At 47.5% G+C, this 27,251-nt stretch overlaps 8 protein-coding genes across 8 annotated transcripts; 3 read left to right on the forward strand and 5 right to left on the reverse strand.

The window, feature by feature from the left end:
* Positions 1-53: 53 nt before the first annotated feature.
* EDB93DRAFT_1126857 (uncharacterized protein) lies at positions 54-890 on the reverse strand. The gene is made up of 4 exons (XM_041448762.1): positions 680-890; positions 493-628; positions 307-429; positions 54-250 (listed from the first exon to the last, which is right to left on the reverse strand). Exons 2-3 carry the CDS (start codon positions 610-612, stop codon positions 307-309), a joined length of 243 nt encoding a protein of 80 aa, XP_041310779.1. The 5' UTR covers positions 613-628; positions 680-890; the 3' UTR covers positions 54-250.
* On the reverse strand, positions 666-5,619 carry EDB93DRAFT_1309996 (TPR-like protein; the record flags this gene model as incomplete). Its single annotated transcript, XM_041454805.1, has 6 exons — positions 5,037-5,619; positions 4,834-4,984; positions 4,639-4,778; positions 4,467-4,585; positions 1,495-4,413; positions 666-1,451 (listed from the first exon to the last, which is right to left on the reverse strand). The coding sequence occupies exons 1-6, from the start codon at positions 5,131-5,133 to the stop codon at positions 666-668; spliced, it is 4,212 nt and encodes a 1,403-aa protein (XP_041310780.1). The 5' UTR covers positions 5,134-5,619.
* A 3,228-nt stretch (positions 5,620-8,847) lies between these two features.
* EDB93DRAFT_1238791 (uncharacterized protein) lies at positions 8,848-10,307 on the reverse strand (the record flags this gene model as incomplete). The annotated part of the gene is made up of 8 exons (XM_041451562.1): positions 8,848-8,980; positions 9,034-9,179; positions 9,231-9,308; positions 9,415-9,547; positions 9,601-9,794; positions 9,855-9,954; positions 10,029-10,172; positions 10,237-10,307. The coding sequence occupies 8 exons, from the start codon at positions 10,305-10,307 to the stop codon at positions 8,848-8,850; spliced, it is 999 nt and encodes a 332-aa protein (XP_041310781.1).
* A 7,685-nt stretch (positions 10,308-17,992) lies between these two features.
* On the reverse strand, positions 17,993-21,274 carry EDB93DRAFT_1247154 (uncharacterized protein; the record flags this gene model as incomplete). The annotated part of the gene is made up of 11 exons (XM_041452550.1): positions 17,993-18,241; positions 18,303-18,396; positions 19,429-19,619; positions 19,673-19,825; positions 19,875-20,078; positions 20,127-20,194; positions 20,245-20,722; positions 20,775-20,858; positions 20,919-20,945; positions 21,005-21,115; positions 21,179-21,274. The coding sequence occupies 11 exons, from the start codon at positions 21,272-21,274 to the stop codon at positions 17,993-17,995; spliced, it is 1,755 nt and encodes a 584-aa protein (XP_041310782.1).
* Positions 21,275-22,605: 1,331 nt separating this feature from the next.
* Positions 22,606-23,112, forward strand: EDB93DRAFT_1247155 (uncharacterized protein; the record flags this gene model as incomplete). Its single annotated transcript, XM_041452551.1, has 2 exons — positions 22,606-22,737; positions 22,792-23,112. 2 exons carry the CDS (start codon positions 22,606-22,608, stop codon positions 23,110-23,112), a joined length of 453 nt encoding a protein of 150 aa, XP_041310783.1.
* Positions 23,113-23,309: 197 nt separating this feature from the next.
* On the reverse strand, positions 23,310-24,232 carry EDB93DRAFT_1247156 (uncharacterized protein; the record flags this gene model as incomplete). The annotated part of the gene is made up of 6 exons (XM_041452552.1): positions 23,310-23,383; positions 23,430-23,549; positions 23,608-23,655; positions 23,715-23,774; positions 23,833-24,044; positions 24,099-24,232. The coding sequence occupies 6 exons, from the start codon at positions 24,230-24,232 to the stop codon at positions 23,310-23,312; spliced, it is 648 nt and encodes a 215-aa protein (XP_041310784.1).
* A 415-nt stretch (positions 24,233-24,647) lies between these two features.
* Positions 24,648-25,181, forward strand: EDB93DRAFT_1247157 (uncharacterized protein; the record flags this gene model as incomplete). Its single annotated transcript, XM_041452553.1, has 2 exons — positions 24,648-25,028; positions 25,095-25,181. The coding sequence occupies 2 exons, from the start codon at positions 24,648-24,650 to the stop codon at positions 25,179-25,181; spliced, it is 468 nt and encodes a 155-aa protein (XP_041310785.1).
* Positions 25,182-26,471, forward strand: EDB93DRAFT_1079519 (uncharacterized protein; the record flags this gene model as incomplete). The annotated part of the gene is made up of 2 exons (XM_041445467.1): positions 25,182-26,180; positions 26,238-26,471. Coding segments are annotated over 2 exons (1,233 nt in total), but the record flags the coding sequence as incomplete, so codon positions are not given.
* Between the last annotated feature and the right edge of the window lie 780 nt (positions 26,472-27,251).

Raw genomic sequence — 27,251 nt, forward strand, 5'->3', positions numbered from 1 at the left:
TTATGGGCTCATGATAGTACCCACCCTAGATGATACTGTTCTCCAAGTAATCAACTTCGTAAAATCAAGAGCTCGCATTGACACAATAAACGCGCTCAGAATTACTACCAGTGGCCAAACTGTAAATTATGAACCATCTTATCTTCCATCTCAGAATCACCTGCGTCTGCGTCCACTACAACAAAATATCTCGCAAAGAATGATCAATGGCTCTGCAATATACATTTGGATGTCAGAATGAGTCGAGTCGCTGCGAGTCAGTCAACTCTCAAGCGCAGGTTATAATTGACACAAAATCTAACGCACTTACTGTTGCACTTCACGATAGCGCAAGAGCAGGAAACAAGATATCTCCGCGATCCCTTTCCCACCAGAGTGGAAGTCGTTGTCCTCTTCCAGACCTAGATGTTGATAATAACACTGGTAGCACTATTTTAAAGATATTAGAATTTCAAAACGTTGACTTCAGTAGTGCAGACGGCAGTGACTCACGAGCATAAAACGGTCACATCTAGCTTTGAGGCAACAGATTGCGAATATAAATAGAAGTCTGCATTGGGTGCACAGGGCAGGTGGTACGCAGTCCCGAAGTCTGAAAGATGAAATGTACATTATATAGTAACCATGGCTGAATGCTTCGTCAGATCAACAAATTAATCAACAAGCTAAAAGTACGCACATATGCCGATATGCATGAACACTATGCGCTGGTCCAATGGTATTTCTTTGTCACAAGCCAACGAATGGACTGCCTGGTGCAGCGCCCAGGCAGCTCGTTTGGGATTCATTTTTCCATCCCCACAAAAGTTTTGGTAGAATGCTTCAACTAAGCGCTGCACAGTACTGTCGTTGACCTTCCATAATGTCCCAATGACACTCCTAACCCCGGCAAATTGCAGGCCTGCCGCTAGGTGTATCACTTCGTCGGGCGTACTCTGGGAACCGACTGCGGTTTCACAGGCAGAAAGAAATGCAAATTGATGCTGAGAAAGATCCATTTGAGTGATGTCGAGGAGCGAAAGCGGCTGGTCGCGCATGAGAAACGCCGATTCGAAGGGTTCGTGATTCTGTTTCCCATGACACGCGAAATGAAGCCAAGTATTGTCTTGTAATGCGCACAGTGCTCTCGATTTCGTGGCATCAACACTGGTTAACTTAGAGAAGGAAACTGTTGGGGGAGGGGGCAAAAGTCTCCGCACCAATTCCAGCTCAGGCTCTACAGCATCCAAAGTGAACAAGGCACCGGCTGGGCGATTCTGACCAATGGCAACAAAGGGGGCCGACGGGGGTCTGTCATGACTTCTGCGAGCGTTGATCAGCGCAGTGAGAGATGGCGTGTATAAAGAGATATACTGCTGCGAAAGGGACTTTCCATCTGCCCTGTACTCGCCAGCAGCGTGCAACGGCATGAAATTGAAAAAAACACGTCGGACACCACCATATTCGGGAACCTGGTCGTACAAATCTACCCAGATTCTCGACCACCGGGCAGACGACGTCAGCCCACAACTCCCTCAAAGCTTTTATCAGCGCTGTTTGGCTCCCTTTGGGACCGGCCTCTTTTTCAACTGCATTTTGGAATGCGAATACCAATTTGGTGAGTTTTGATAAATCGGTATGGAGTTGAATGTTAATCGGAGGTTGCTTGTGCGGGATAATAATGGCATTGCAAGACGGTGCGCCTGCGATGAGCATGATGATAGGCCCATCATGAGCTGCATCTTGAAGATCAGAGAACATAGGGGGGAGTAGGAAGTGAGAGAAGCCGTCGATCTTCCGGATCTCTTCTACAGTTCCATTCCAGTCCCCCACTAGACATCTATACCGGATTTCTTCTGCTTCTACATCGGCTCTTGAGGTCTCTTTTGAATGGTTCGCAGGAGGTTTATCAAGGATAGAGCTGAGGTCTCTGAATCTCTTCATCAGAGTCGCTGCATGATCGTCGCAAGTCTGGAGCCTGTCAAGAGGCGTGCGAAGGCGTATCATCTGAGTCCAGATGACGGTTCTGCCTTGTTCCAAAAATTCAACAGCACGATGCACGTCACCACTGTGAAGAGCACATGATGCAGCAAGCACACCGATTACGGTACATGGGGATCCCTTTATGGCATCACGACGAGATGATACCGAAGCTGTCACAGACGTGTGCGCGTCCAGAAGTTGCATAGAAGTTGCATAAGCCTCCAGTCGAGTATCATGTGAATAATTATCAGCATAACGAGCCCAGCTCAGACTTGCTTGCAGGCGATGCAGTAAGCCTCCAGAGACAACATTTGCTGCTGCTTTGAAATGATACATGGCAGCATTCAGGTTGTTCATATCTTCGCCCACGCCAGTGCCATCAAGCCCTGATTGAAGGAATGATAGATGAACCGCAGCTAGCGACTGATGAACCAATAATTGAAGAGGATCATGTTGCGTCAACAGAGTCAATGCGCAGCATAGATGCTCTCGTGACTCGTCGAGGTCTTCTCTATTGCGTTTGTGCGCAAAGCGGGTGACGAGTCCAGACGCAAGATTATTTAATGACTTGGAGCGATCTGTGTGACCGACTGGCCGTAAAGCCAGCGCTTCTCTATGAAGTGCAATAGCCTGATCCAAGTCTTCCTCATTCCCTCGGCGCTCAAAGCGCGTGGAAAGTTGATTTGCGAGGTCATTTAATGGCATCGACCGATCTGCGTGACCAACTGGGCGCAAAGCCAGTGCTTCACTATGAAGTGTGATCGCCTGATCCAAATCTTCGTCGTTGCCTTGCTGCTCAAAGCGGGTGGAGAGTTGATTTGCAAGGTTATTCAATGACATAGACCGATCTATATGACCGACAGGGCGCAAAGCTAGCGATTCCCTATGAAGTGTGATAGCTTGATCCAAGTCTTCGCCGCTGCCTCGGCGCTTAAAGCGGATAGAGAGCACAGTCGCGAGGTTGTTCAATGACAGGGAGCGACCTGTGTGAGCGACCGGGCAGAGAGCCAGTGCTTCCCTGTTAATGGCGATAGCTTGATCTAAGTCTTCGTCGTTGCCTTGGTGCTTAAAGCGAGTGGAGAGTTGAGTTGCGAGGGTGTTTAATGACATGAACCGATATGTGTGACCGACCGGACACAGAGCTAGCGCTTCCCTGCAAAGTGCGATAGCTTGATCTACGTCTTCGTCGTTGCCTCTATGCTCAAAGCGGATGAAGAGTTGCTTTGCAAGGTTGTTTAATGATATGGACCGATCTGTGTGACCGACCGGGCGCAAAGCCAGCGATTCCCTGTGAAGTGCGATAGCTTGATCCAAGTCTTCGGCATTGCCTTGGTGCTCAAAGCGGGTGGACAGTTTATTCGCAAGGTTATTTAATGACATTGACCGATCTGTGAAAACCCCAGCGCACAAAGCCAGCGCTTCCTTGTGAAGTGCGATAGCCTTATCCAAGTCTTCGACATTGCCTCGGTGCTCAAAGCGGATGGAAAGTCGATTCGCGAGGTTGTTCAATGACGCAAACCGATATGGGTGACCGACTGGGTGCAAAGCCAGTGCTTCTCTATGAAGCGTGATAGCCTGATCTAGGTCTTTGTCGTTGCCTCGGTGCTCAAAGCGCGTGGAAAGTCCATTTGCAAGGTTGTTTAATGGCACGGTCCGATCTGTGTGACCGACTGGGCACATAGCCAGCACTTCCTTGTAAAGTGCGATAGCCTGATCCAAGTCCTTGTCACCGCCACGACGCTTGAAGCGAGCGTGCAGCATGGCAGCAAGATTACACAGCAATTGCCATCGGCAAGCATGCCCGGTGTTATAGTATCCCACAGCATTATAATGAGAAGATATTACTTCATCTAATTCATGGGGTTCAACATCTCTCTGCATACACCGCTTTGCTCGATCAGCAAGTTGATCCGGCGCTAACAGAAGCATGGATGTGGCGGGCCGCTCCTGCTCAAGATCATTCACAACAATGCTTCCAGCAGAATGCAGAGCGAATGTTTCGATTGCAATCAAAGCTGCTCTGTAAATGTGGCTGTCGGCATGGCAGACATCGAGGATTTCGCACAGTAACTCTTCAGCCATGTCGGCATCAGTTTGAAATCCTCGTTTTGCGAAGCGCGACAACAGAGAGATGGCAAAATGAAGTTGGGTGATAGGTTGGTCAGGATGACCCATGGGACGTAAATCAAGTGCTTCTTGAAAAAGAGGGATAAGTACGTCGAGGTCGACGTATGTTCCGTTAGCTTGGCAACTAATAAACTTTGTGGTGGCTAAAATGAACAGTGCTGCAGGATGGCAGGGATGGTCCATGGGGCAGAGATTCAAGGCGCGTTCGAAGTGCTTTATGGATTGGTTGAGATCTCTACTGTTCTGCGTCCTGTGGTATCGTGCGAGAAGACGATGCCCGGCATCCGTCCTTAGTGCTAACACATCCATATTGCGAGATGTAAGCTACACATTACAAGCGCTCAGCATCAGAATGTCAGACAGGATCGATCACTTACGGTAGTAAGAGGGCAAAGAACTGCGGCATCAGTTTGATCAGAAAGTTGCCGCTCCACTATCATGGACAGTGAATCACAAGCAGATACGACTTCCTCCTGCTTTGGCTGGAAGATTATTGCTATGATACTCGTTAGCATCTGTTAGGCATTATGTGTGATACACAACACTGACGGTGCGACGATTCACTACGATCCAATAATTCTCCAACAGAGATCTCGAATGTGCGGAGGAGTTCGCCGTGACAGAGCATGGGACCCAATTCAAATGATGCAAATATGCTGACTCGAATTTTAGAGGATGGCTCCCCTGGTCTAGAGTCTTTCTCAATACCTGCAGGACAGACAGGGTTAAGATCGATCAACTTACAGAAGAATGCGCTCATGCCATTCGACAATAGCCTGGTCTACGTGCACAGATTTATTGCTTGTCTGGTATTCTGCACCGTCGGTCTTGACCACTGCATGGAAGCCAGCGGGGATCCATCGGAGACCAAGAGTGATATAAGTTGCCCGAATAGCTTCATGAGGAAAATCATCATTATGTGCTGAACGGAGATCGATATCACATACCAGTAATGATGACTTGTTGTACTCTACCGAAGTGTATCTCTCCCAGGTGTTGGGTGCGTTCTGGGTAGTTTGACTCCTCGCTAAACAATACGTACATTGTCAAGCATTTAGATGATCAGTGCTTCAGATACTTACTTTCCCTTTATTTGCCTGAAAACGCGAAATTAAAGTCCATACATGTATTATATAACACCACGACTTATGATTGTAGACATTCTAAACTCTTTGTCGTGTTGTCATCATTGTTGCCTGACGACTGATGCTCATATTTTATCCCTTTCAAGGGCTCGGTACCGGGAGTAGATTTCTCCATTGGAGCTGAAGAAGTTTTATGTGATGACACTGAAGAAAATTCTGAATCAGAGTCTGATTCTGGTGAGTTTGAAGACTCGAAGGTGGCACGTCGAGGACTGGCCATATGGATGGCTGAGGAATGGATTCAAACTGACGCTTGAGGGTAAGACGTATGCTGGAGGCCACGAAATACTGCAGTACCTGTGAAGTCCTGATGGATTATAATAAAGGGGGGAACCACAGCATGCACATATCATCTATATCATGCAGCACTGATGAGTCAACGGGACAGAAGTGACTTGCATAGTGATATCGAGCCAAGGCATCAGATTTGTACAGCAGAGGCACGTTGTAGGGTGCGATATTTAGCCATAACAAGCTAAGGCTGTGGAACTAAAGAGAAGCAAGGTTTTCCAGCAAGAATTTGCATAGCCTACTGCGCAGCACTGCCTCGATGTCAACGCCCTATCCTGACAGGTCATTAATGTACTATTATGTTGCGCAAAAAGACATGGGACTGACAAGATGTTATGTTCAACATATTTCCTGCAAGGAGTCGCATCACTGGCCATGGCCAATATTTAGTGACAAGCAAGGTTACAAGTTACGGTCGGATAAACCCGAAGTTAAGGTTCCTCGGGCATCTGTTCAATTTGAATAATAGAAACACCTGACAGCTCATCATTTTGTCGTTTTCCATCAGCAGGACAACACTCTCTTCGCAGCGGATGCACACAGAGTCCGACCACCCCGAAACCTTGCAGATTCAGCCTTGCTTTGTGTATACTCACTACAATACGCACCATTGGCAATAAATATTTGTCTACTTCACCTGCTCGATCAAGGACAAATCAAAGCCTACCTTCGTCTCGATACCTCTTTGCCGCAGCCACAAATCAGAGCCTTCATCAAGTTGTTGAACGTATCGTCCAGCCTTATGCACGCACTCCCATGATTCCTTATCAAATTGTTGATCTCGAACATTTATCAGCTCCTCTTCAGCATCCTGTCCAAATGAATGACGCATCAACAAGCCTACGACTTCTCCACGATCATTCTATGAAATACGATGCCAGCTCCTGGTGGACACAATTCCTTCTGCGTTTTTGAGTAAACTGCGAAAGCGACATCAAGTTTCAAGTTCAATTCATCATCACTAGAGAGTAACACTTTGACAAACAAGAAGTATTTGCTGTCTTCTCGTGCTCCTTGACTTTTTTATGCTCGCCATAGGAACAGTAAAAGTTATACTCAGCAATCCGCCGATTGGCACGTCTGGAGACTTACATGGATGAAACTTGGCTAGCTCTTAATTTGATCTCCTGAGTCCATCCTCTCTGATATGTGCTGCACTGTCTTAATCTCGTCAAGGATATACCTGACGACTATTGACAGGTATACCAGAAATTCAGAATAAACAATGGAAACCGTGGCACATTTAAGGGAGGCGAATTTATTCTTAACCTCCTTGTAGACCCGCCTGTGAACGATGACCTGCAGGAACAACCAGAACTTCGAGTTAACAGCAACCCACATCTTTTTTGTCGTGCCAGCCTGGCGGAATAGGTAAAGCGTCATCGCGAAGGCATCTTCAGTCTATCATGATACAACCTATGCAGCACGCCGGATCCGAGTTCCTCTACTGCTGCGGTCCTATCAAATTTCAGAAGTGAGAACGAGTCAATTGCTTTTTATACATGATGTGTACACGGTGATTGACTCGTTCTCACACATCTCCATACACGAGAGGTTGTACCCGCTAAACCATCTACACCTCGAATGAAAGACTGTCATGAAAAGTTCAGGTTTGAAAGTAACCATCATAGTGATGACGTCTCGAAACAGCAACACTGAGGCGCCAACCTGCTCGACATCTTGTAAGGGCGCAACCACATCGCTAATGCACATCAGTCTCGGTACGTGTTCCCACGAATCAACAACAAGATTCGAGTCTCATCCAGTCTACTTTTCATTAGATCATTCAGACGAACAACTGTAAATCGAGGCTCGATGCTAGGCATAGAATCGACAAAGAATCAAAGGACCGAATGATGATCTTTGGATTACCAACGTACTCCAAGGTGTATAAACAGCTCTTGGGAAGTGAGAGGCACCCAGAAAAGGAGGCAATGCTTAGGTCTCTGACTTTCTCTCCAAGACATGTTGTGCTTCACAACTACCGAGCTCAAATTGCATCCAGTCACTACTCTTACCTGGTATGTGACGATTTTTCACACTCTCAATTTGAACTTATGTATTGATAGGACTATAAATATCGCACTGGGTGAAATGTACACCAGTATCTTTACAGTACATCATTTCGTCGTTGCCCATTGATACATTGTCGACCAAATTCTTGCATTAGATTTCCGACGCCCTTCAGGACAGATTGAGTGCTGCTTCTGGCCTACAGATATACTCAGGCTCGTTCTAACGCTGACTATGCTGGAGTGGTAGCAAATATCTCGCTTTGCAAAATTCATGTGGCTGAACGAACAGTTATCGCAAATATAGCATCTTAACAAGTCTAACAAAAATAGCAGGCTCTGTTGCGATTAGCGCTTCCAATCCTCTCCAGTCACAGTTATAGCAGAGGCTGTTGATACTAGACCATCAGACATTCAACAATGGAATTGTATAGGTATATAAAGAATTACAACGAGTAAAATGCCTACATTAAGTGCAATACTGATAAATCATATTGTGAAGTTTTATATAGTAGGACAGAGATGATAGAACTCATCAAATATGCCGGGATGAGCTTCATTGACAAAGGCTCTACAAAGGTATATTATATGATCATGTGGTATCAAGCCTTAAAATTGTGACGAAATTGAGGATTAAAATATCTTATATTACAAGGGACGCTTGCCTTGACAGAACCTACAAACATTACCACAATGATAGTGATTGCAAGGGGGTGTCTGCATGGTAAAAAGGGTCAAGTCTTATAATTCCGATCGTGTGGTATCAAGCCTTGCAATTGTGACAAAATTGAGAATTAAAGTATCTTGTATTACAAGGGACACTTGCCTTGACAGAACCTACAAACATTACCATGATGACAGTGATTGCAAGGGGGTGTCTGCATGGCAAAACAGGTCAAGTCTTATAATTCCGGGCATCACAAACTCTATTATCTATGTATTTAATGGATGCCTGCTTTTATGGCGTGTCCAATCAATATCATTCTTACAAGTATTGTCCAAAAAACACACTTGTTGCACTTGTTATCAGCAAAATAAAACATGATGAATTTAGAGCGAGACTACTGGACTAAATCTATGGTATAAGTCAGATATCATAGTTGACCAAGATGCTACATAACATCATGACTACCTTGGTTGCAGCATATCGGTAAAAATATATAACAATAAATCGGATTGATTATTACATTTCAGTCTGATGCTGGGCATAACCTCGGTGACTGTTGGGCATAACTTTGGTGATGTTGCACAGATACTCCCAGCTATGATATGAATTCTATAGTAGTTACATGTAAATCAATTGTAATGTGCTACACAATGTCACTACTACGTTCAGGGACTAGAACAGACTCTTTCATTCGCGCTCGCTTCTCCCGAATCCTCGCTAGCGCACTGTTCTTGGCAAGAGGGCGTTGCGCAGTCGAGTAAGAAGGGAAGACTTGCCTGGATAATGGTAGGATCAGCAGAATAGAAATGACTTTCAGACTATCAATTACCTGTTCCACCATACGACGAGGGCATCTACCTCTTGTTTCTCGTCTGGATCTTCGAAAACATCTAAAATAGAGTTGTAGAACCTTTCCGAGTCTGTAACTGTGTCTGTGTGTGAAAACACAGGTGACGATGTGAGGGCAAATCGGACCTGGTGGGGATGGTCATTCAGTAGGAACATAACATGGAAGTACTAGCGCACCTGCATTGCGATGTATGCGACCGAGGGCAAAGTAACTTGGGTCATTCCGTGAATCCGAGCATTACCTGAACGAGTCGCCTTTGGTTCTCTGTCCACCGAACTGGGTGACGTAAAGACGTGTTTTCAGGCCTGTAATCCTACTAGTTAAGACATTTGGAAGCGAGATGATGGTGCTTATACGTACACAAACCAGCAAGGCACTTTGAAATAAACCATTCCATGGGTCTTCAGGATTGTAATGGTAATCGGCATACAAAAACAATGGCCACTGGTCTCCAGTGACGATGATCTCGCCACTTCGTAGCTTAGTTTTTGTCCTGCACTCCATCAGTATTTGCATCAAGGAAAGATATGATCAAGATATACGAACTCTGGGTTTGACCAGTCAATGCCAGCAGGACAAAGCAGAGTGCCTGTCCGTTCATGATGAAAGCCGCGGTCGATTTTCACGTTGCGAGCGAGAGGGGGGACTAGATTCTGTCCCTTTGGAGTGATCCAGTCGAGTACACTACCTTTGAGGCTTTTGGTATCATCACCCCTTGCTCCAGATGCGCCTTTGGTGAGCTGATGATATGTGAGATAAGCAGAGTCGAAGACATGGTCAGAAAAGTGGACGATACTTGCCAGATCTGCAACTAAGTCAACTTCGTCATCTTCGCCTTGCATCAAGCGCTCTTCCAGGCCTGCAACAGACTTGAGGAGTTCTTGAAAGACGCGATGCTCGCTGCCTTTCCCTAGGAATATGATACACTGGTTAAACATGTTCGACATAAGACTGCAGTAGGGTATTGAACACACTCAGCAGTAAAGTTTTCTTCTGGAGTATCAGCCAATTCTCCCATCCGCAAAATCCCGTTCGTAAGGAGGGCTTGGAAATTGCAAAGAGCATGGACCGTTCGTCCAAAATGACGTCCGTAGTGTACCAATGGATCAGTCACGCTCCTGATGATTGTAATTGCAATCTGAATCAGTGGCGAATTATCCCTGCAAATCTAAAGGTACTCACGGTCTTTTCCTTGGGCCTAATTGAAGGGCATCAACTTGTTTGCGTCGTTTGTCAGGCTGATCCTCAGACATGGTTCTAGATGCAGGCGGTTTCAAGACAGGATGTGAATCAGTAGAGTCTGAGTCCGCAATGACAACCACTCAACTTAAATCCTTCGGTTGCGGTGTTTGGTGCAGTTTTGAGCGAGGGGCTTGGAGCGAGGGGCTCGGGCTCGACTCTTGGCAGCGTGGGTTGTAGGTTGGCGAGTCTTTACGTTGTAGGTTAGCGAGTCGCAGCGCCACTCCCTCCTGATATTCCCCGACTCCCACGAAGTCACGGTGTGGAAAAAAGCTTTCGTTGAACGCCGGCCAAGCACTGGTCCCTGATACCAACGTTAGTGGGGACTCGAAGAGGGTGGAATCCAGTGAGATCGTTGACTGAAACTAGTGCTGTTTGGGAATTTGCCAGGGTCTGAATAGTCACATGATTGCGATATCAAATTTCATTCCATGGACTCCAAGTCGAGGGGAAGAACATCACTAACAGTATTGGCATGTATTGTTACGACTTGGATGGTATCTGTTGGTGATGCTCAAACAGAGCTTGTATCGTCAACGGTCTGTGGACGTCCTTGGGCTAGCCCAAGGTTAGGGGTCGTACTTGGCGTATCTTTGGCAAGTACGATTTGACGCCTATGTCCAAATCGGGTAACTTATGTCATGCGGGTGCGAGACGATAAGCTATATCGGCCTAGGCTTACAACACCCGAAGGTTAATCGTAAGGATCGTCGTTAATTAGAAGGACAGAAGTCCAACTAGTTAACAGGGGCTTTGCTCGTCGACGAAGTCGATGAGTAAAGGTCAAGACTATAGGCTTATCCGCGAAGAGCAGATAAGAAGATAGAATATAGACTGCTGGCGAGGCAGAAGGATCACTCTGGTGAGAGTAGGAGGTCAAGAACCAAGTAGATTCAAGTTAAGGAATATAGTACATGGTAGTGAGTTTATATAGAGGACAAGAGACGTATTAGTGGATGATACTCGTACTACCGGGAGAGGCAATCGACAAAGGATAAAGCCATAACAGGAAGGCATGTTCAGTCTAGGTAGAACGTGCTAGATAAGAAGGTGAGTCAAAGATCGAAATAAGAAGTGAAACGCGCAGGGGCACGATCGTGCAGCTGCGGATCTAAGTATAAGTCGCATGTGCGACTGCGCACCGAGTCAGAGATCATAAAAGGGAACAGGGCAAAGGGGATGCGTCGTGCATCATAACATTGGTTACCGTCCGGACGGTAAGGGCAAGGGGACTGTCCGCAGGATCAGTCAGGTGGTGAAATGGAGCATGGGTATGCTTCATCAGCGAAAGGATCCGGCCAAATGTACTGGCTTTGCTGAAGCAACAGGTAGAGGGCGAAAGGGAATGCGAGGATGACGAGGATGACAAGGGTAAGGTCAGGGTAAGGGTATGATGCGAGGGCTGATACGAGGAGGATTAGGAGAAAAATAGTAGGGGCCCAAGCATCTAGATGTTCTTGTAACATTACCCCGGTTTCTAGGACTGAAATCAACGAGTTCAGTTATCCATGTTGTCATACCAGGAGGGGTCGCAGTCGAGGTCACGGAGTATGTCCATGGCTTCCAAAGCATTCTCTTCTCTATCTTGTTCGAGTCGTGCAGCATCATGATCATATGCTGCCTCTAACTGACGCATGTCAGTGTAGAACGTTTCTGAGGATATTCCTCGACGAAGGATCTTCTTGCCGTGAAGGCGAGGGCAGAAGGGGGTGAGATGTCTAGTCCACAAATGCGGCAGAAGTATCGCTCGCATTGTTTCTGTTTGTGGCCGTACTGGTGGCAGACCCTGCACTTAAAGTTGCACTGGTAGGGTTGTGGGGTCGTCCTAATGTGCGTGTTGTTAAGTATCTGTTGCCTGGTGGGATCCTGGCCCGGTACATGTCGGGTGGTAGGTAGTCCGAGTGCAAGAATGCGCTCAGTATTCAGTCGGCGACTTCGTCGAGGGGTACGTGTAGGTGGAGGAACAGGGATAGGGGTATCGTCCCTGATGATGGGTGACCCGATAGATAATATTGGTATGTCATCGGTAGAGGTGAACCCTGGAGGGGGAGTGGTAAGACGAGCTTCCAAGCTCGGTTTGTCTTCTTCGTTCGTCTTTCTCCAAGGTGGTGTGCAAGTTTCCTTACTCGACTTTTCTTCTTCGTGCTTCTTCTTCCCTTTATAGGGAGCAGGTAATGGGTCGTTGGCTACGACCTCGTCGTTGATGATGGCGGCTCGGAGTTCTTCGAGCTTGTCGCTAGTCATCATCCTGTACTGCTCTTCTTTGTGTTCTGCGAACAGTTTGTCGATTTCTTCGGATGTGAGGTTGGTGGGGATAAGGTTGGATCGTTCAGGAGGGGGAGTTGGAGCACTGCACTTGGCAGTACGCTCGACAACGGTTGCCTGTACAGGCGGTTGGTTGTATGCGATCTCTTCTTCTATCTTGACGACTACGTCGCCGAAATTCCTGGATGCGAGAAGGTTCAAGAGGGCCCTCTTGGCCTTCGTGACGGAGTATCGAGTGATCGGACTATGGGGAAGGATGCCATATGGTCCGGTTGTGAAAGCGACAGTGTCAACTGCCCGAAACGCGTTGACAAGCTCCAAGAGAACTGTGTCTTTGGTACGGTCAATAAAGCTGTCGAGTCTAAGCGCGTACTGCGCGTCGAGAATAATGGCCTCCCATAATGCCTTCTGAGAGTCCGGGGTCTGCGTGAAAGGAACGGTGAACTCGTGGATGAGTTCGACGATGGAGGGCGTGGAGCCGAGAGAGATGGAGGAGGCATTGGACGAAGTGGTAGACATGGAGATGATGGTAGCTGGTTAACAACTGAGGAGCTTTGTTGTCAGCTTGAGTCTCTTCTTATAGTCCTTGAGCATCTCCGCTGCGGACTTCAAGTCCTTCTCTGGGATCCACGTTCGTTCAGAGGGTGGATAACCAACCCAGGAGACCAGGTATCGGCGTTTCGTTCCAGTACCCCTGTGTTGGAGGATCGCTTCTATTTTGTAATGTTCTTCCCCATCGATCAGGTCCGGTGGCGGTTCAGTATAGTTTGGGCCATGCACGTCCGTCTCCTGATAGGAGGACAATTCTGATGCATGGAACATGGGATGGACGCGCCAGGTGGCGGGGAGTTCGAGGGTGAACGTGATAGGGGAAAGGACCTGTTTAACGGTAAAGGGTCCGTATCGTTTCGGCGCGAGTTTCTTTGAAGGGAAGTGAGTGATCAAATGCGCAGCAGACAGCCACACTTTGTCCCCAACCTTCCAAGGCTGGTACTTTCGCCCGAATGTGCGTTCTGCCATGCGTTGCTGCGCGAGGCTATGGCATGCGAGGGCTTCTTCACGGATCTTCGCGAGTTTCTTGACTCGATCTTCTGCTGCTGGCAGAGCTGAGTCAGGGAAGGCGTAAGGTATGCCTTTGGGTTCATAACCCATCATGAGGTAGAACGGGGATGCGTTCCGAGCGGAGTGTCGTCTGGAATTGTGGACGAATTCGGCCATGGGAAGGTGTTTGGCCCAATCGTTAGGAGTCGTCCTACAATAGATCCGAAGGTATGTCTCCAGCTCCTGGTTCATTCGTTCTGTCTGCCCATCCGTCTGAGGATGATAGGCAGTGGAGAGGGCTACCTGGTAGTCCAGGAGCCATCCGAGTTCTTTTGCTAGCTTCGAGGCGAATTGTGGGCCTCGATCGGAGATGATCTTGTCGTATAGTCCAAATTGCATAAACACCTTTTTGTAAAATAATTCAGCAACGCCCTCTGCAGTGATGGTTTTCTTGCAAGGCGAGAAAATTACCCCCTTCGTAAGCCCATGGTCGACCACGACCATAATGGAATCATAGCCGGCGCTCTCCGGAAGATCAGTGATAAGATCGACTGAAACTTGGGAGAACGGTCGAGTACAGGTGGAGGGAATGGGCATAAGGGGAGGTGTGGTAGGATGAGTGTCGGATTTCATCTGCTGGCACATAGTGCAGCCATCAACGTATTGTTGGATGAAGGTGCCCATGCCGGGCCACCAATAGCTTTTCTTGACGTTCCATTCTGTATTGGAACGTCCGGGGTGCCCGGCAGTCGGGTGATCATGGTGGAGCTCCAGAATACGCTTCCGGAGGTCAGGGGGAACGTAGGCTCGGTCCTTGAAATAAAGGATGCCTTCGTCCATGCGCCAGTCTGACAAGGCAGACTTCATAGGGGGGGCGCAAAGGCCATTTAAGGCGTCAGCTGCTGTCTTTATAGTGAGATCAGCAGGGTCTTCGTTCGCTGCTTTGAACTTTGACGCTAGGGCAGTGTCAATAAGTTTAACAAAGAGTGAATCTGGGAGGAGGACAACGTCCTCATTATCTCGATCCGAATTGTCATGATCCGGTCGTCGGGAGAGAGCATCGGGTGCAGCAAGCTTGCTGCCCGGGACATGGTGGAATTGAAGATCGTACTCGCAGAGAGTGAGCTGCCAGCGGGCTTGCCAGCGTGTCAGCGTCTGCGAGGATCGGAAATACAGGAGGTTCTTGTGGTCAGTGAAGACGATCACCGGATGGGGATTGCCTTCAAGGAAGTGTCTCCATGCCTTCAGGGCATGGATAACCGCAAGAAGCTCTCGGTCGTAGATCTGATAATTCCGTTCCGCAGCGTTAAGGGACTGCGAAAGATATCCACATGGGTGGTAGGACCCGTTGTCAGTCGGTTTGTAGGAGGACTGCTCCTGTCGCAAATAGCTGATGCGTCTGTGGCCAGTGCAAACTGGCGAGAGGGGTCGGGGTTCCGGAGTACAGGTTCGGTGGTAAAACATTGCTTTAGCTTCAGGAATGAAGCTTCGCAGTCTGTGGACCAAGAAAACACGGTGTCTTTCTTTGTGAGGTCGAGGAGGGGGCGAGCGAGGTCGGAATAATGGGAGATGAAGTGACGGTAGAAATTGCAGAATCCTAGGAAGGATCTGACTTCTTTTACCGTCGATGGAGTCTGCCATTCGCTGATCCCCTTGAGTTTTGCCGGGTCCATGGCAACCTGTCCGGGTCGGATGATCATCCCAAGGTACTCTACCTCTTGGGAGTCGAAAGTGCACTTTTCGGGTTTGAGGAAGAGTTGCTCCTGACGGAGCTTCTCTAAAACCCTACGGGTGCGCATCTGGTGTTCTGCAAGGTCAGAAGAGAATATTAGGATGTCGTCCATATAGACGATGAGCCATCCTTCATCTATCTCCTTGCTGAACGTCTGGTTCATGTAGGCCTGGAACGTCGCTGGCGAGTTACAGAGGCCAAAGAACATCACTTTTGGCTCGAAGAGTCCAAAAGTTGTCGAGAAGGCTGCCTTCCATCTGTCGTCGGGGTGGATCAAAATATTGTTGTATCCTGAACGTACATCCACTTTGGTGAAGTATTTCGCGTCTTTGAGTTTGGCGATGAGAGGCGGAATGAGGGGAAGTGGATATGCGTTCTTGATAGTCCATTCGTTAATGTACCGGTAGTCCTGACAGGGGCGAAGGGAGCCGTCCTTCTTTCCTACAAAGAAGAAGCCAGAGGCTTGAGGCGACTTCGATGGTTGGATAAAATCTTTCTGGATATGTTCATCCAGAAACGCTTTAACCGCTTCTGTCTCTTTTGGAGAGAGCAGGGTAAGCTCGGGAAGATTTTGGAATAAAACCTTCCTTCGTTTCGATCTGGTGGTCTACACCTGGTCTCGATGGGGGGAGCTTGTTAAGCCCATCTTTCGCGAATATATCTGCGAAGTCAGTGAAGGTATTCGGGGACAAGCTCTTCGAATGGTTTCTTCTTCGTTTCTTGAGCTTTGTCCTTGGCGAATTCCTGCGCCTTGTTACTGGTTTTCGTGTACTCCTCCTTAGCCGTAGCAAGGATCCAAATGTTGCGAAGGGGAGTCTTCTTTGTCTTCGTGGTCTCCGTCTTGGAGGTTCCATCCCTAGTTAGGGGAGTGTCGAAGGTAAGGTTCTCGATCAATCTGACCGAAGAACCATCGGCCGAGTATTCTATAAGAATCTTGTCATCAGTCAAGGGGTAAGTCGCGACTTCCTTGACTTCGGGTAGGGGTTCGATCTTCCCTACCCAGACGTCTTCCATGACGTCAGTTTCTTGAGGCATTTCGAAATGCTTTTCTTCGGCGGGTACCTCCTTGGCAGGTTTTGCCTTCTTCGTCTTCTTTTTCTTCTTCTTGCGTCGAATTTCTTTCGAGTACGTGTTCCGTACTCAGGGGGAGTGACTTGAGAGGTTTGAAAGGTGCCTCTTCCTCGTCCTCGATCATTGGTCGGAGACCTTCGAATCGGTAGGGGGTTACCCCGTTCCTTTTCGAATCTTGTTGAGTAGATTCTCAACGTATCTGGATCTGGGTGTGGGGAGCATTGTGATTTCGTTGCGTCCCCAATCGATATCCGGTTTCATGGCGGATAGCCAGGGTTTCCCTAGCAAGATATCGTCTCGTTCGGAAAGTCTGGTGACGTTAAACTTTCCCCACATAGTTCGTCCGTCGAGTCGGACGAAGAGTATGCAGTATCGGGTGACCTTCCCAGCAGTGGATTGGCTTCCATCTACTGTAGTGATGCGGAAGGGTTTCTTCAGGAGGTGGGTTTTGATATTGTGCTTCTTTACGAAGGTGTCACAAATAAATGTTCCCCCAGCCCCTGAGTCGATGATGGCTGTTGTTGCAACGGTTTTCGTACTCGTGGAAGAGAAAAGTGTCACCGGGACACGGAATTCATTTTCTTTTCCTACAGTATGAGTACACAGGATATCTAAGGAGGGGACGCACGTTGCTTTTGCGGTCCTCCGCTCTAAAAATCCTCTTCTCCTTGGAGCCTGTTGGTTTCCATGTCGTCTTCGGAGGTTTCGTCATCACGCTGGTCTCTACCAGTCGTTACCGGAGTCTTTCCTTTGGTATCTTTCTTCTCTCCACGTCGTATCTTCGGGTGGAATCTGGGATCGTTGGCTCTGTGGCCATGCTCTTTGCATGAGAAGCAAAGGCCCTTCTTGTAGCATTCGTCTTTCTCTGCCTGAGAGAGGGTGCGGTCTACGTCCATAGCGTTAGGGTCTCTGGACGATGAGACATTAGGCTTGGGGTAGTACTTGGAACCGCGAGGGGCGTATCGGGTGTGTTGGTTGCGGGAGTTGGCAGAGACGGCCTTGCTCCTGCGGTAGTTAGCGTCGAGCTGTACCGCAGAAGTGTACCACTTTTCGATAGTGTCAGGAAGTGTCTCCTTCCTGTAGATTGCTTCGCGAAGGCTTGGGTTCAGGCCTTTCTCAAAGAAGTGTGAGAGTGTCACGCCTTCCTTGATATTGGCGATGGTAGCCAACAGTTTTGAACTTCGAGATGTAGTCCGTAACGTTGTTTCCCATTCTGAGTTCGGCGATTTCGGTGAGGGCATTCACCTGCTTATCAACGGGTTGAAATGCAAGGTTGAATCCTTTCTCGAATTCTGCGAACGTTCCGAATTTCGGAGGGTTGGTGCTGAAAGCTTCGCGATAGAAGTTATCAGCCCATGCTTTAGCGCTGTTCTTTGTCATTAATGACAGGGCGACTGAGACCATGATCTGCTCGCTGCAATAGACGGTGGGGTTGATGAGGAAGTACGTCTTTAAGCTGTAGAGCCATCGTTGTGCGTCGTCGGTGTTCCCATCGTAGTCCGTTGGTGACCCTGCTTTGAGTTCAGGGGCACGAACTACGACGGCGGTGGAGGAGGTGATGGGTTAGACATTCTTGTCTTCGGATTGGCGCTAGTGTTTTCGGGGAGGTACTTCGTCTGGAAAGTCCTCTTCAGAAGTCGGAGTGTTTCCTAGATCTTCTTCGTCGTTCAGTCCCTCGTCTGAGTGGTACTGCTCTGTCGGTGAGGTGGGAGAGCTAAACTGTCCGTCTACCTCTTCTTCGTCAGGATCTTCCTGATTCGGGTCGCGCTCCCAAGAGAACTTGCGTGTCCAGGGAGTGGTCGTCTTGTATCTGTTTCTGTCCTCGATAGGTGTCGAGGGCTAGAAGGTAACTTGAATCTTTTGTTACGACTTGGATGGTATCTGTTGGCGACGCTCAAACAGAGCTTGTGTCGTCAACGGTCTGTGGACGTCCTTGGGCTAGCCCAAGGTTAGGGGTCGTACTTGGCGGGTCTTCGGCAAGTACGATTTGACGCCTATGTCCAAATCGGGTAGCTTATGTCACGCGGGTGCGAGACGATAAGCTATATCGGCCTAGGCTTACGACACCCGAAGGTTAATCGTAAGGATCGTCGTTAATTAGAAGGACAGAAGTCCGACTAGTTAACAGGGGCTTTGCTCGTCGACGAAGTCGATGAGTAAAGGTCGAGACTATAGGCTTATCCGCGAAGAGCAGATAAGAAGATAGAATATAGACTGCTGGCGAGGCAGAAGGATCACTCTGGTGAGAGTAGGAGGTCAAGAACCAAGTAGATTCAAGTTAAGGGAATATAGTACATGGTAGCGAGTTTATATAGAGGACAGGAGACGTATTAGTGGATGATACTCGTACTACCGGGAGAGGCAATCGTAAAGGGATAAGCCATAACAGGAAGGCACGTTCGGTCTAGGTAGAACGTGCTAGATAAGAAAGTGAGTCAAAGATCGAAATAAGAAGTGAAACATGCAGGGGCACGATCGTGCAGGCTGCGGATCTAAGTATAAGTCGCATGTGCGACTGCGCATCGAGTCAGAGATCAAGAAAGGTAATCAGGGTAAAGGGGATGCATCATGCATCATATCATAGGTTACCGTCCAGACGGTAAGGGCAAGGGGACCTGTCCACAGGATCAGTCAGGTGGTGAAACGGAGCATGGGTATGCTTCGTCAGCGAAAGGATCCGGCCAGATGTACTGGCTCTGCTGAAGCGACAGGTAGAGAGCAAAAGGGAATGCGAGGATGGCAAGGATGACAAGGGTAAGGTCGGGGTAAGGGTATGACGCGAGGGCTGATACTAGGAGGATCAGGAGAAAAATAGTAGGGGCCCAAGCGTCTAGATGTTCTTGTAACATGTATCTACACATCAAAGCATTGTACTAGTACACTTTGATATACATAGCATGACTCGTATACGTGAGGTCAGCCTGAGCTTGCGCCTGGGCCTCGAAGGCTGTTTGCTAAGACGAGCGCGTGTTGGCTGTGCATATCATAGAGTCAGACTTGGATGAACTAGGTAGACAAAAACTCACACATCATGACGCCAGCCAGTGGGCCCAACAGAGTCTGTGAGCCAGGCATTTAACTCGATGGCCAGTGGATCTCCACTGTTGCGGAATGTCCTGAAGAGCACCAGTTGATGACCCTCCTCATCGAGCAATGCTTGCGTAGTAAACCTGTCTCGGATTTGACCAGGGAAGCGGGTTCTGATTATCATCGCCAACTGTAAAGATGAGTTTCATATTTTGAAGAGCGCAAATCATAGATGTGACGTACCATTGCGCAAATGGATGCGAGCAGGTATTCCGGGAAGGTATCATAATCATTTGGGAACAGATCCAATAACGACTCGGATTGAGCGCGGTTCACGAGGGGGCGCAACAAACGGTGCGCAAGTAATACAAGGATAGCCACCCGACGATATGGCCTCTGATTGAACAAAGTCAGTAATCAGTCATTTTCAAAGATGAAATATTACCCCTTGATTGTCACATGTAAACCGGATTGAAGTCACAGCGTCGTTCGCGTTTGTCAAGTTGGTGAGCATCTTGATGTATTCAGGTATCGTCATGCCGATTTCCTCAATGTTATAGCCCCCCAAAGGCTCTTTTTGGGGGCTGTCGACGAAGGCGATCGCATAGCTCTTCAAAGACCTCATGAAATATTTTCGCTCAGCAGCTACCTGCGCGAGTGTTAGTCAGAGGCAACATGGACCTGATTTGAAATGTACAAGATTGACGGCATCCGAACATTGAAGGTTCAGTTGTTTGGTGAAGCCGGTTACGCTACAACGAAGCCCTGCAATAACATAAGTATATGGAGGTAAACATTACTCAGTTAATGCCTACCTGATTCCGCCACATGACCGGTGCTAGCGGCGACGGTCATCATCTCGGTGATGGCTTGCGCACAGTACGTCCTGAAGGGGCCAACATCGTGAGGGCGGATATTAAGATGATTTCTAGCCATAATTTTGGCATCGGAGATCGAGACGTAGGCCAACGGAAAGTGAGTTTTCAGGAATTCATTGTCATATTTGATACCCTGTGCAAAGATTTGCGGACAGCAAGTCACGTAGAGTGGTTCCTGATTAGTAGGCAAAGGATTGTTCATTGGAACAACAATAGGGTCTGTCTGGAGAAAGGTGAATCGGACGTTGGGTGCTGGATCATCAGATTCAGAGGGCGCTCCAGCGCCAAGCATCAAGGAATTTGTGTCAGCCATCCAATGTACTTCGCTGGGAGAACTCAAGGTGGACATAAAATGCTCGCTTTCTCCAAATATAGAGCTTTGCCGTGATGAGAAAGGCCCTCTCACTGGATCAACCTTTTGGCTAGAATGTGAGCTCATTGTCTTGAATGTTGCATACAATACATACCTGGAGCACCTTCCGAGCAACAAGGTCAACGTCTGTGTAGACAGCCACCTGTTTCCATCCGTTAGGCACAACCAAAGACATTGGCTGGAATGAAATTAAGCGTGAGTCAGCAAAAACTACACGTTCAGCGGGCGTAAACCTTACTGAGACAGTCGGATATTGATCTGCATTCTGTACCAGCCCAAAAATTGAGCAATAAGTTAGCAACCTCAATTCAGATGCTGACATACCACGTAGACGGGATATCTGGTCATCAAATTGGGGTTCTGCATGGCATCGTGCTCGTCTCGCACATACGCAATTTTGACGTATGTGTTATCGATGTCGGAAAACTCGAGAACCTAGTAGATTAGACCATGTCAAGTCAGCCGCCAGTCAGCACAAATAATGCCAAAATTACATACTGTGTCGCCGAACCATTCGTGAAGTTCTGCGGAATCGCGATTCAGCCTAGAGGTTGGAGTATAGACATAGCCTATATGGTAAGCATTGGGCTCCATGATAGTAACGTTTCAAGGCAAAATAGCCTGAGGAGTGTGTCGGGGTGGGTGACAATTATTTCGATGTCCATTGAGCTTTTAATACCTATAACTGTCCCTAAGTAATTGAAGTTCAGATGAGTCGTGACTCAATTAACAAGACTTACCGTGTTGTCGTTGTATGATGTACAAGACGCACGCGCGATAATAATTTCTATGACGTTCTGTTCAGATAATGGCTGTGGAGTATTAGGGACTCATCGTGATAAGATTCAATCAGTTGAGTAAAATTCTGGCCTCATGGTCGTGGTGGTGTAAGCCTAGACCACGAGCACAGATACGTGAATCCGTATTGAATTGACCGCTAAGCATGCTGACGAGAAACGTTGAGTAAATAAATCCATAGACTCGGAACCCTCATTGAATGAACCACTGAGCGCGCCGACAAGAAGCATTAAGTAAATAAATTCATAGAACTGATTCGCACGCTGGTCTCAAATGATTTGATAAAAGCTGGACTCAATTTCCACGCTGCTTGCAAATCAATTTTATGTAAGATAAAGTCCTTGACTAATTTCCACGCCAGCGATTCATCCAGTGACCTCTTCGAATTCAGCAGTGGACTCAATTTCCACGCCTCTATTATTCTTAGGCTTATTCGCGGATTAAATTTATGTAAGATAGATCCAGTTCTTGCATGCTGGTATCTACTGATTCGTACACCCAGCTGGCCTGGATCAATATTGATCGGCAACTACGAAAGCCTTGATGAAATTTGTGCGCCTGATTCATGCCCTGGGGATCTAATTTGTGCGCCTGATTCACGCCCTGAGATCCAATTTGTGCGCCTGAAGTCACAGACCTGGTGTCCAATTCGTGTACTTTAGGCTCGATGATTCCTTCATTCAATTCAGAATGCAGTTGCGAAGTAGTTGATCGGTTCCCAAGCATAGGGGGGAGGCCCTGAGATATGGTCCAGTCATCCTTCATTTATTTTTCTGAGTTCTTTCCTAAACCTAGTGGGGTTTGCACGCTGACACATCAATCACTGATGGCACATTTGTGCGCCGAATGGTGCACCTTCATAGACTCAAATACTAAACCCAAATGTGCGCTTTCTCAACAACTTGGGATCAAAAGGTGGCTGTTTTGATGCTCTAACTGACAACCGTGCTGGAAGTGATTTGACGAACACAGGGACGTAGGCTACGCGATTCACTTGTTGTTTGGGTAATGGCAAGTCTCGGAACAATCCGAGTCACCAACTACTTGAGCTAATAAAACTACACGAAGTAACTTAACCCCCACCTCCTCCAACCTAGTAAAGATCTCGTCAAATATCAACCTTGACTATGCCAGTCATTGACAACACAAATTCCCTGAACTGCACTACATGGCGCGACCATATTATTTACGATCCAAATGCTATATACCCTTCTCCTCCTGCCTCGCACGAAACTGTGATGCAAGAGCCTCTATCATCTGTATGTCCTTGAATAATATTTTTTTGTGTGATGTGACTAACGAAATTTAAAAAGATGGACATTTTATGTCTTCCTCCATTTTGGGAGACAAGTCGTGATAGTAATCTCACTATTGCCCTCATAAACGCCCAACGTTCGGAGCGTCGTGCTGAGAGTAGACTTATTCGAAGACGCTTGAAGCGGGTATTGATCGAACAAGAACTCTATAGTCATATGGAGCAACATACCAGTCACAGACTTCGAAAAGCCGACACCAGTGTTGGTGTTTCACGTGGTGTATTTCGTGCGTCTGGGCTGACGCCTGCAGGGAAGATATTCGATGACGTCGATAGTGATGTGTCCAGTATAATGCACGATGAGGCGGATTCGTCTTGAGACTCTATATTACATGTATTTTTTTGATTCAATCGATACGATATGCAATGTATGTATGTCGCACTAGTGTTCTTGTTACTCTTATTCTTATTGACCTGCGCTCATTGTTGTCTGCGAGATGGAGAGAATTGCAAGTGAAAGAATTTTCCAATTGTTGGGCTATACCTATTACTATACTAACTAACCATCTGCTAGAGTCAGATCAATGACCTCTGTTCTGTGATCTCTTCGCCCAGCCTCTCCTGTGCAATGGTGACGCTCAAATGTTCTCCTTGTCATGATAAGCCGACAATCATTGCATCGTGTAAGAAACTGACGGAATTCAGCTTCTGTGAGACCCGGCTGAGTGAAAGAGTCTAATTTCAGAAGCCTGTTGAATGCGTCTTGAGTTTTATTCCGTTGACGCTGATGTTCCTGAATGAATTCTAGTTTGATATCTATAGATGGACAGGTCAGTATCTGATATCTACCGTGCAAGTTGCCCCATGGCCGTACCTTCTCCATCAAGAAACATAATATCATGTGGCCTGGCCTCGTCAGGGTCTGTTATGAGAAATGTTAGTATGGTCAACAGCTACCATAAAGATGGATATGCGACTTACTTCGTCTTGAGTAACGCTTCACAGGCAACTCGCGTGAACTGAATGTTTGTTCGATGAAAGCTATTCGGAAGTGATGGTAATTGTTCAATCAACTTCAGCAACTTCAAGTTGAACTCACCGACATATCCACATTTGCTCGAGGCACAGCAGGCTACGTACTCTCCTGTACGTGGTCCTCGTTTTAACATCACTATTGCTGCCTCATGGTGGTCGCTTGGGTTGTGGTCGTCCATGAATGCACATAGACAGTGCGGTCCTCGGAATCGATGAGATTTTCGATATGCTACGAGGTCGGAAGGCACGACACGTGCTCCGTCGTCATTGACTGGCCTGAAAGAATGTGTGAGATATTACATAACAGCCATGACCATTTGGCTGACGCACCAAGACCATACAGCCAGCGTTTTTCCATTCACATTGTCTAGTTCGAGCACAACATTTGTACTGTTGCTGACTCGAGCGGCAAGATTTTCTCGCTGACGCTCACGAAGTCTGTCGGCTGCAATGCTAGACTGCATATGATCAGGTGAGCGGATTGTGTCAAACTTGTGGGTTACTGTCAAACCGTCCTTATGCTGGTGAGCTTTTATACTTTTTAACGTGCTAAAATAATGGTGGGGCATCATTTTGGCAGTTACATATGTGCGCCATCATATTTCCCAATCAAAGCTTCTAAGCGGGTTCCACTCACTAGTCGTGCGACTCGAGTCAGTGACACCCCGTCGCGTCAGGGTTATCCAAGTTCTCATGGAACCCGATATGATGTTTTCAACACTATTTTTGCATGTGCACCATTTAATTTTTTTGATTAAAAACTCTGTGCAGGTTCCGTGGACTGACTATGTCAGATCAACATTTACTAGTAAGCATCCAACTCATTCAAACAGACTACCGTCCATTGAGTCAAGTGTTTCCGTTAATTCAGACCTGAAAATGGACGAATCGTCGGAATCCTCCTCCTTTGCGACCCAAGCAGGATATTCGACCATTTGCAAGTGCGGAAGAAGCTTCGCTCAGCTAAATGCATATGCAAATCATCAACGCACGTGTAAAAAGAGGAAGAAATACCTTTCGAATGCGCTAGCGAAGGCAAAGGAGGTGTGGACTGCGAGGAAAAGGCCGTGTAAAGAAGATGAGCGTGATGAGCCAGCCCACAGTCACCCTCCAACCTGGTATGACTTGGATACCGCAACTCCAAGTCAGGCTCTGTCCATCGGTTCTGAACAGGCTTTTATTGATGGAACGGAACTTAATTCAGGGTTGGGATCAGACCTTGCAGTTGCAGGTGTGGCAGGTGTCGAAGTTGATCGCAACGTGAGTGTCATATCGAATGTTGAAAATCTTCCTTGTGGTTGACTTGAATACCCCACCGTCATTTAGGGCGGGTGTGGTCCCTCGGAACCTTCGCACGCGGTTGACGATCAAGAGTCACTTGCTCAGCATCGTCCACGACGCCTCAATCGCTGACTTCCTGCACGGTTTCGAGACATTCTTCCTCAGCCACCGCTCCCAAACATGGCCGAGTCAGCTGCTCTGTTGTCCACCCCAGATCTATCACCCACTTCGGATACAGGATCACTGCTGTCACGCACCCTCCAATTCTTTCTCACACTTCCCAATACTTTTGGACTTTCACGTCGATATTATGGCAATAAACTACCGACCCATGACCCCGAAGAGGTCATAACTTTGGAGAACCTCACTCTCACACCGTTGGACCAAGTCAGTCGGGATCTCGACACCTCTGCTCATGCAATGCAGCACGCTGGTGCCAACCCTTTCTATCCATATCCAAATCAATCATCATTTCTCCTGGGCAAGTGGTATTGGAACGGCGGTCTCCAGAAGTCCCAAAAAATCTTCAGGGAATTATTGCAGATTATCGGTGATGCTCAGTTTCGGCCAGAAGATATATCTGCTACGCGGTGGAACTTAATTAATCATAAACTTGGATCTAGTTCCGAAGACACAGGAGTGCATACTATGCCATTCGAAGGTGCTGGGTGGAAGAACGCTGCGATCAATATCAAGGTACCCATTCATAAGCGTACGGACAACCCTGGCATTCGCGACTACCTGACCGCAAATTTCTTTCACCGATCACTTGTATCCGTTATTCGTGAAAAAATCAAGAATCAAAAACACGACGAACTATTTCATTATCAGCCATATGAATTGCTTTGGAATGGAGGACCAACGAAGAAACCCATCCGCGTTCACGGGGAACTATATAACTCCGAGGCCTTCATTCAAGCGCACCGCGAACTTCAAGAGTCCCAACCTGAGCCTGGATGCGAGCTAGAGCGGGTCATTGTTGCTCTCATGTTTTGGTCGGACTCAACTCACCTAACCTCCTTCGGTAATTCAAAACTCTGGCCCTGTTATATGTTTTTCGGGAATGAGTCGAAGTATCGAAGGTGTAAGCCTTCTTGTCGTCTATGCAATCACGTCGCCTACTTCAACCATGTATGTACCCACATACTTTCCAGTCTTCGTGATACTCATACACACATTGCCTTGAAGCTTCCAGATAGCTTCAAGGATTTCGCCACAGAGCACTTCGGTGGCAAAGGCCCTGGCACTGACTTTATGGCACATTGCCACAGAGAATTATTTCACGAACAATGGAAGGTTCTGCTGGATGACGAATTTGTAGAAGCATGTAAACACGGAATCGTGATACATTGCTGTGATGGGATTGAACATCGCTTCTACCCCCGGGTTTTCACCTATTCTGCTGACTACCCGGAAAAGTGAGTCAAAATTTAATTTAAAACATTCAATTGATTATCTGTCCTCCCTGCCCCATGACCAGGGCATTGCTAGCCACGATACGAACTATGGGCGGATGTCCATGCCCTCGGTGCCTTATTCCAAAATCCAGAGTCCAGAATCTAGGCATGACACTCGACATGAAACAACGCCAGTCGCTTGCACGTGTAGATGATGACGCGCGGCAACAGAAAGTCGGCATCTCCCGTTCACATATCTATGATCAGGGGTATGGTGTCCGTAGCAACGTTGTTGAAAACCTATTGAAAGAGCACTCATTGGTGCCAACCTCTGTAATACATCTATCTACCTTGCTTCTCACACATATTGACCATCATGATGATCTTTCAGAATGCTGTTTTCGGAGAGACTTGCATGCCTCGGTTTCAATCTATTCATCATGCTGGTCGTAGACCTCATGCATGAATTCGAACTTGGTGTCTGGAAAGCGCTATTCACCCACCTGATACGCATCCTCAGCGCTGCTCACACAGGTGACGCATTGGTGCATGAACTCGATCGTCGGTATGTTTCATTAAATAATCGTGATATAGATCGTTTGACTGTTGTAATACTCAAGCTACAGGCTCACTCCGACCTTTGGCCGTGATACTATTCGAAAATTCAGCTCAAATGCTTCTGAAATGAAGAATACGGCGGCTCGTGACTTTGAAGACCTTCTTCAGGTAATGCTTCATATTCTTCGTACTCGTTTCATGATTCATATCTGCTATATCAGTGCGCCATTCCTGCATTTGAGGACCT

Source organism: Suillus bovinus (genome assembly GCF_016758785.1).
Source record: "Suillus bovinus strain UH-Sbo-P2 chromosome Unknown EDB93scaffold_9, whole genome shotgun sequence".
NCBI classification, from domain to species: domain Eukaryota; kingdom Fungi; phylum Basidiomycota; class Agaricomycetes; order Boletales; family Suillaceae; genus Suillus; species Suillus bovinus.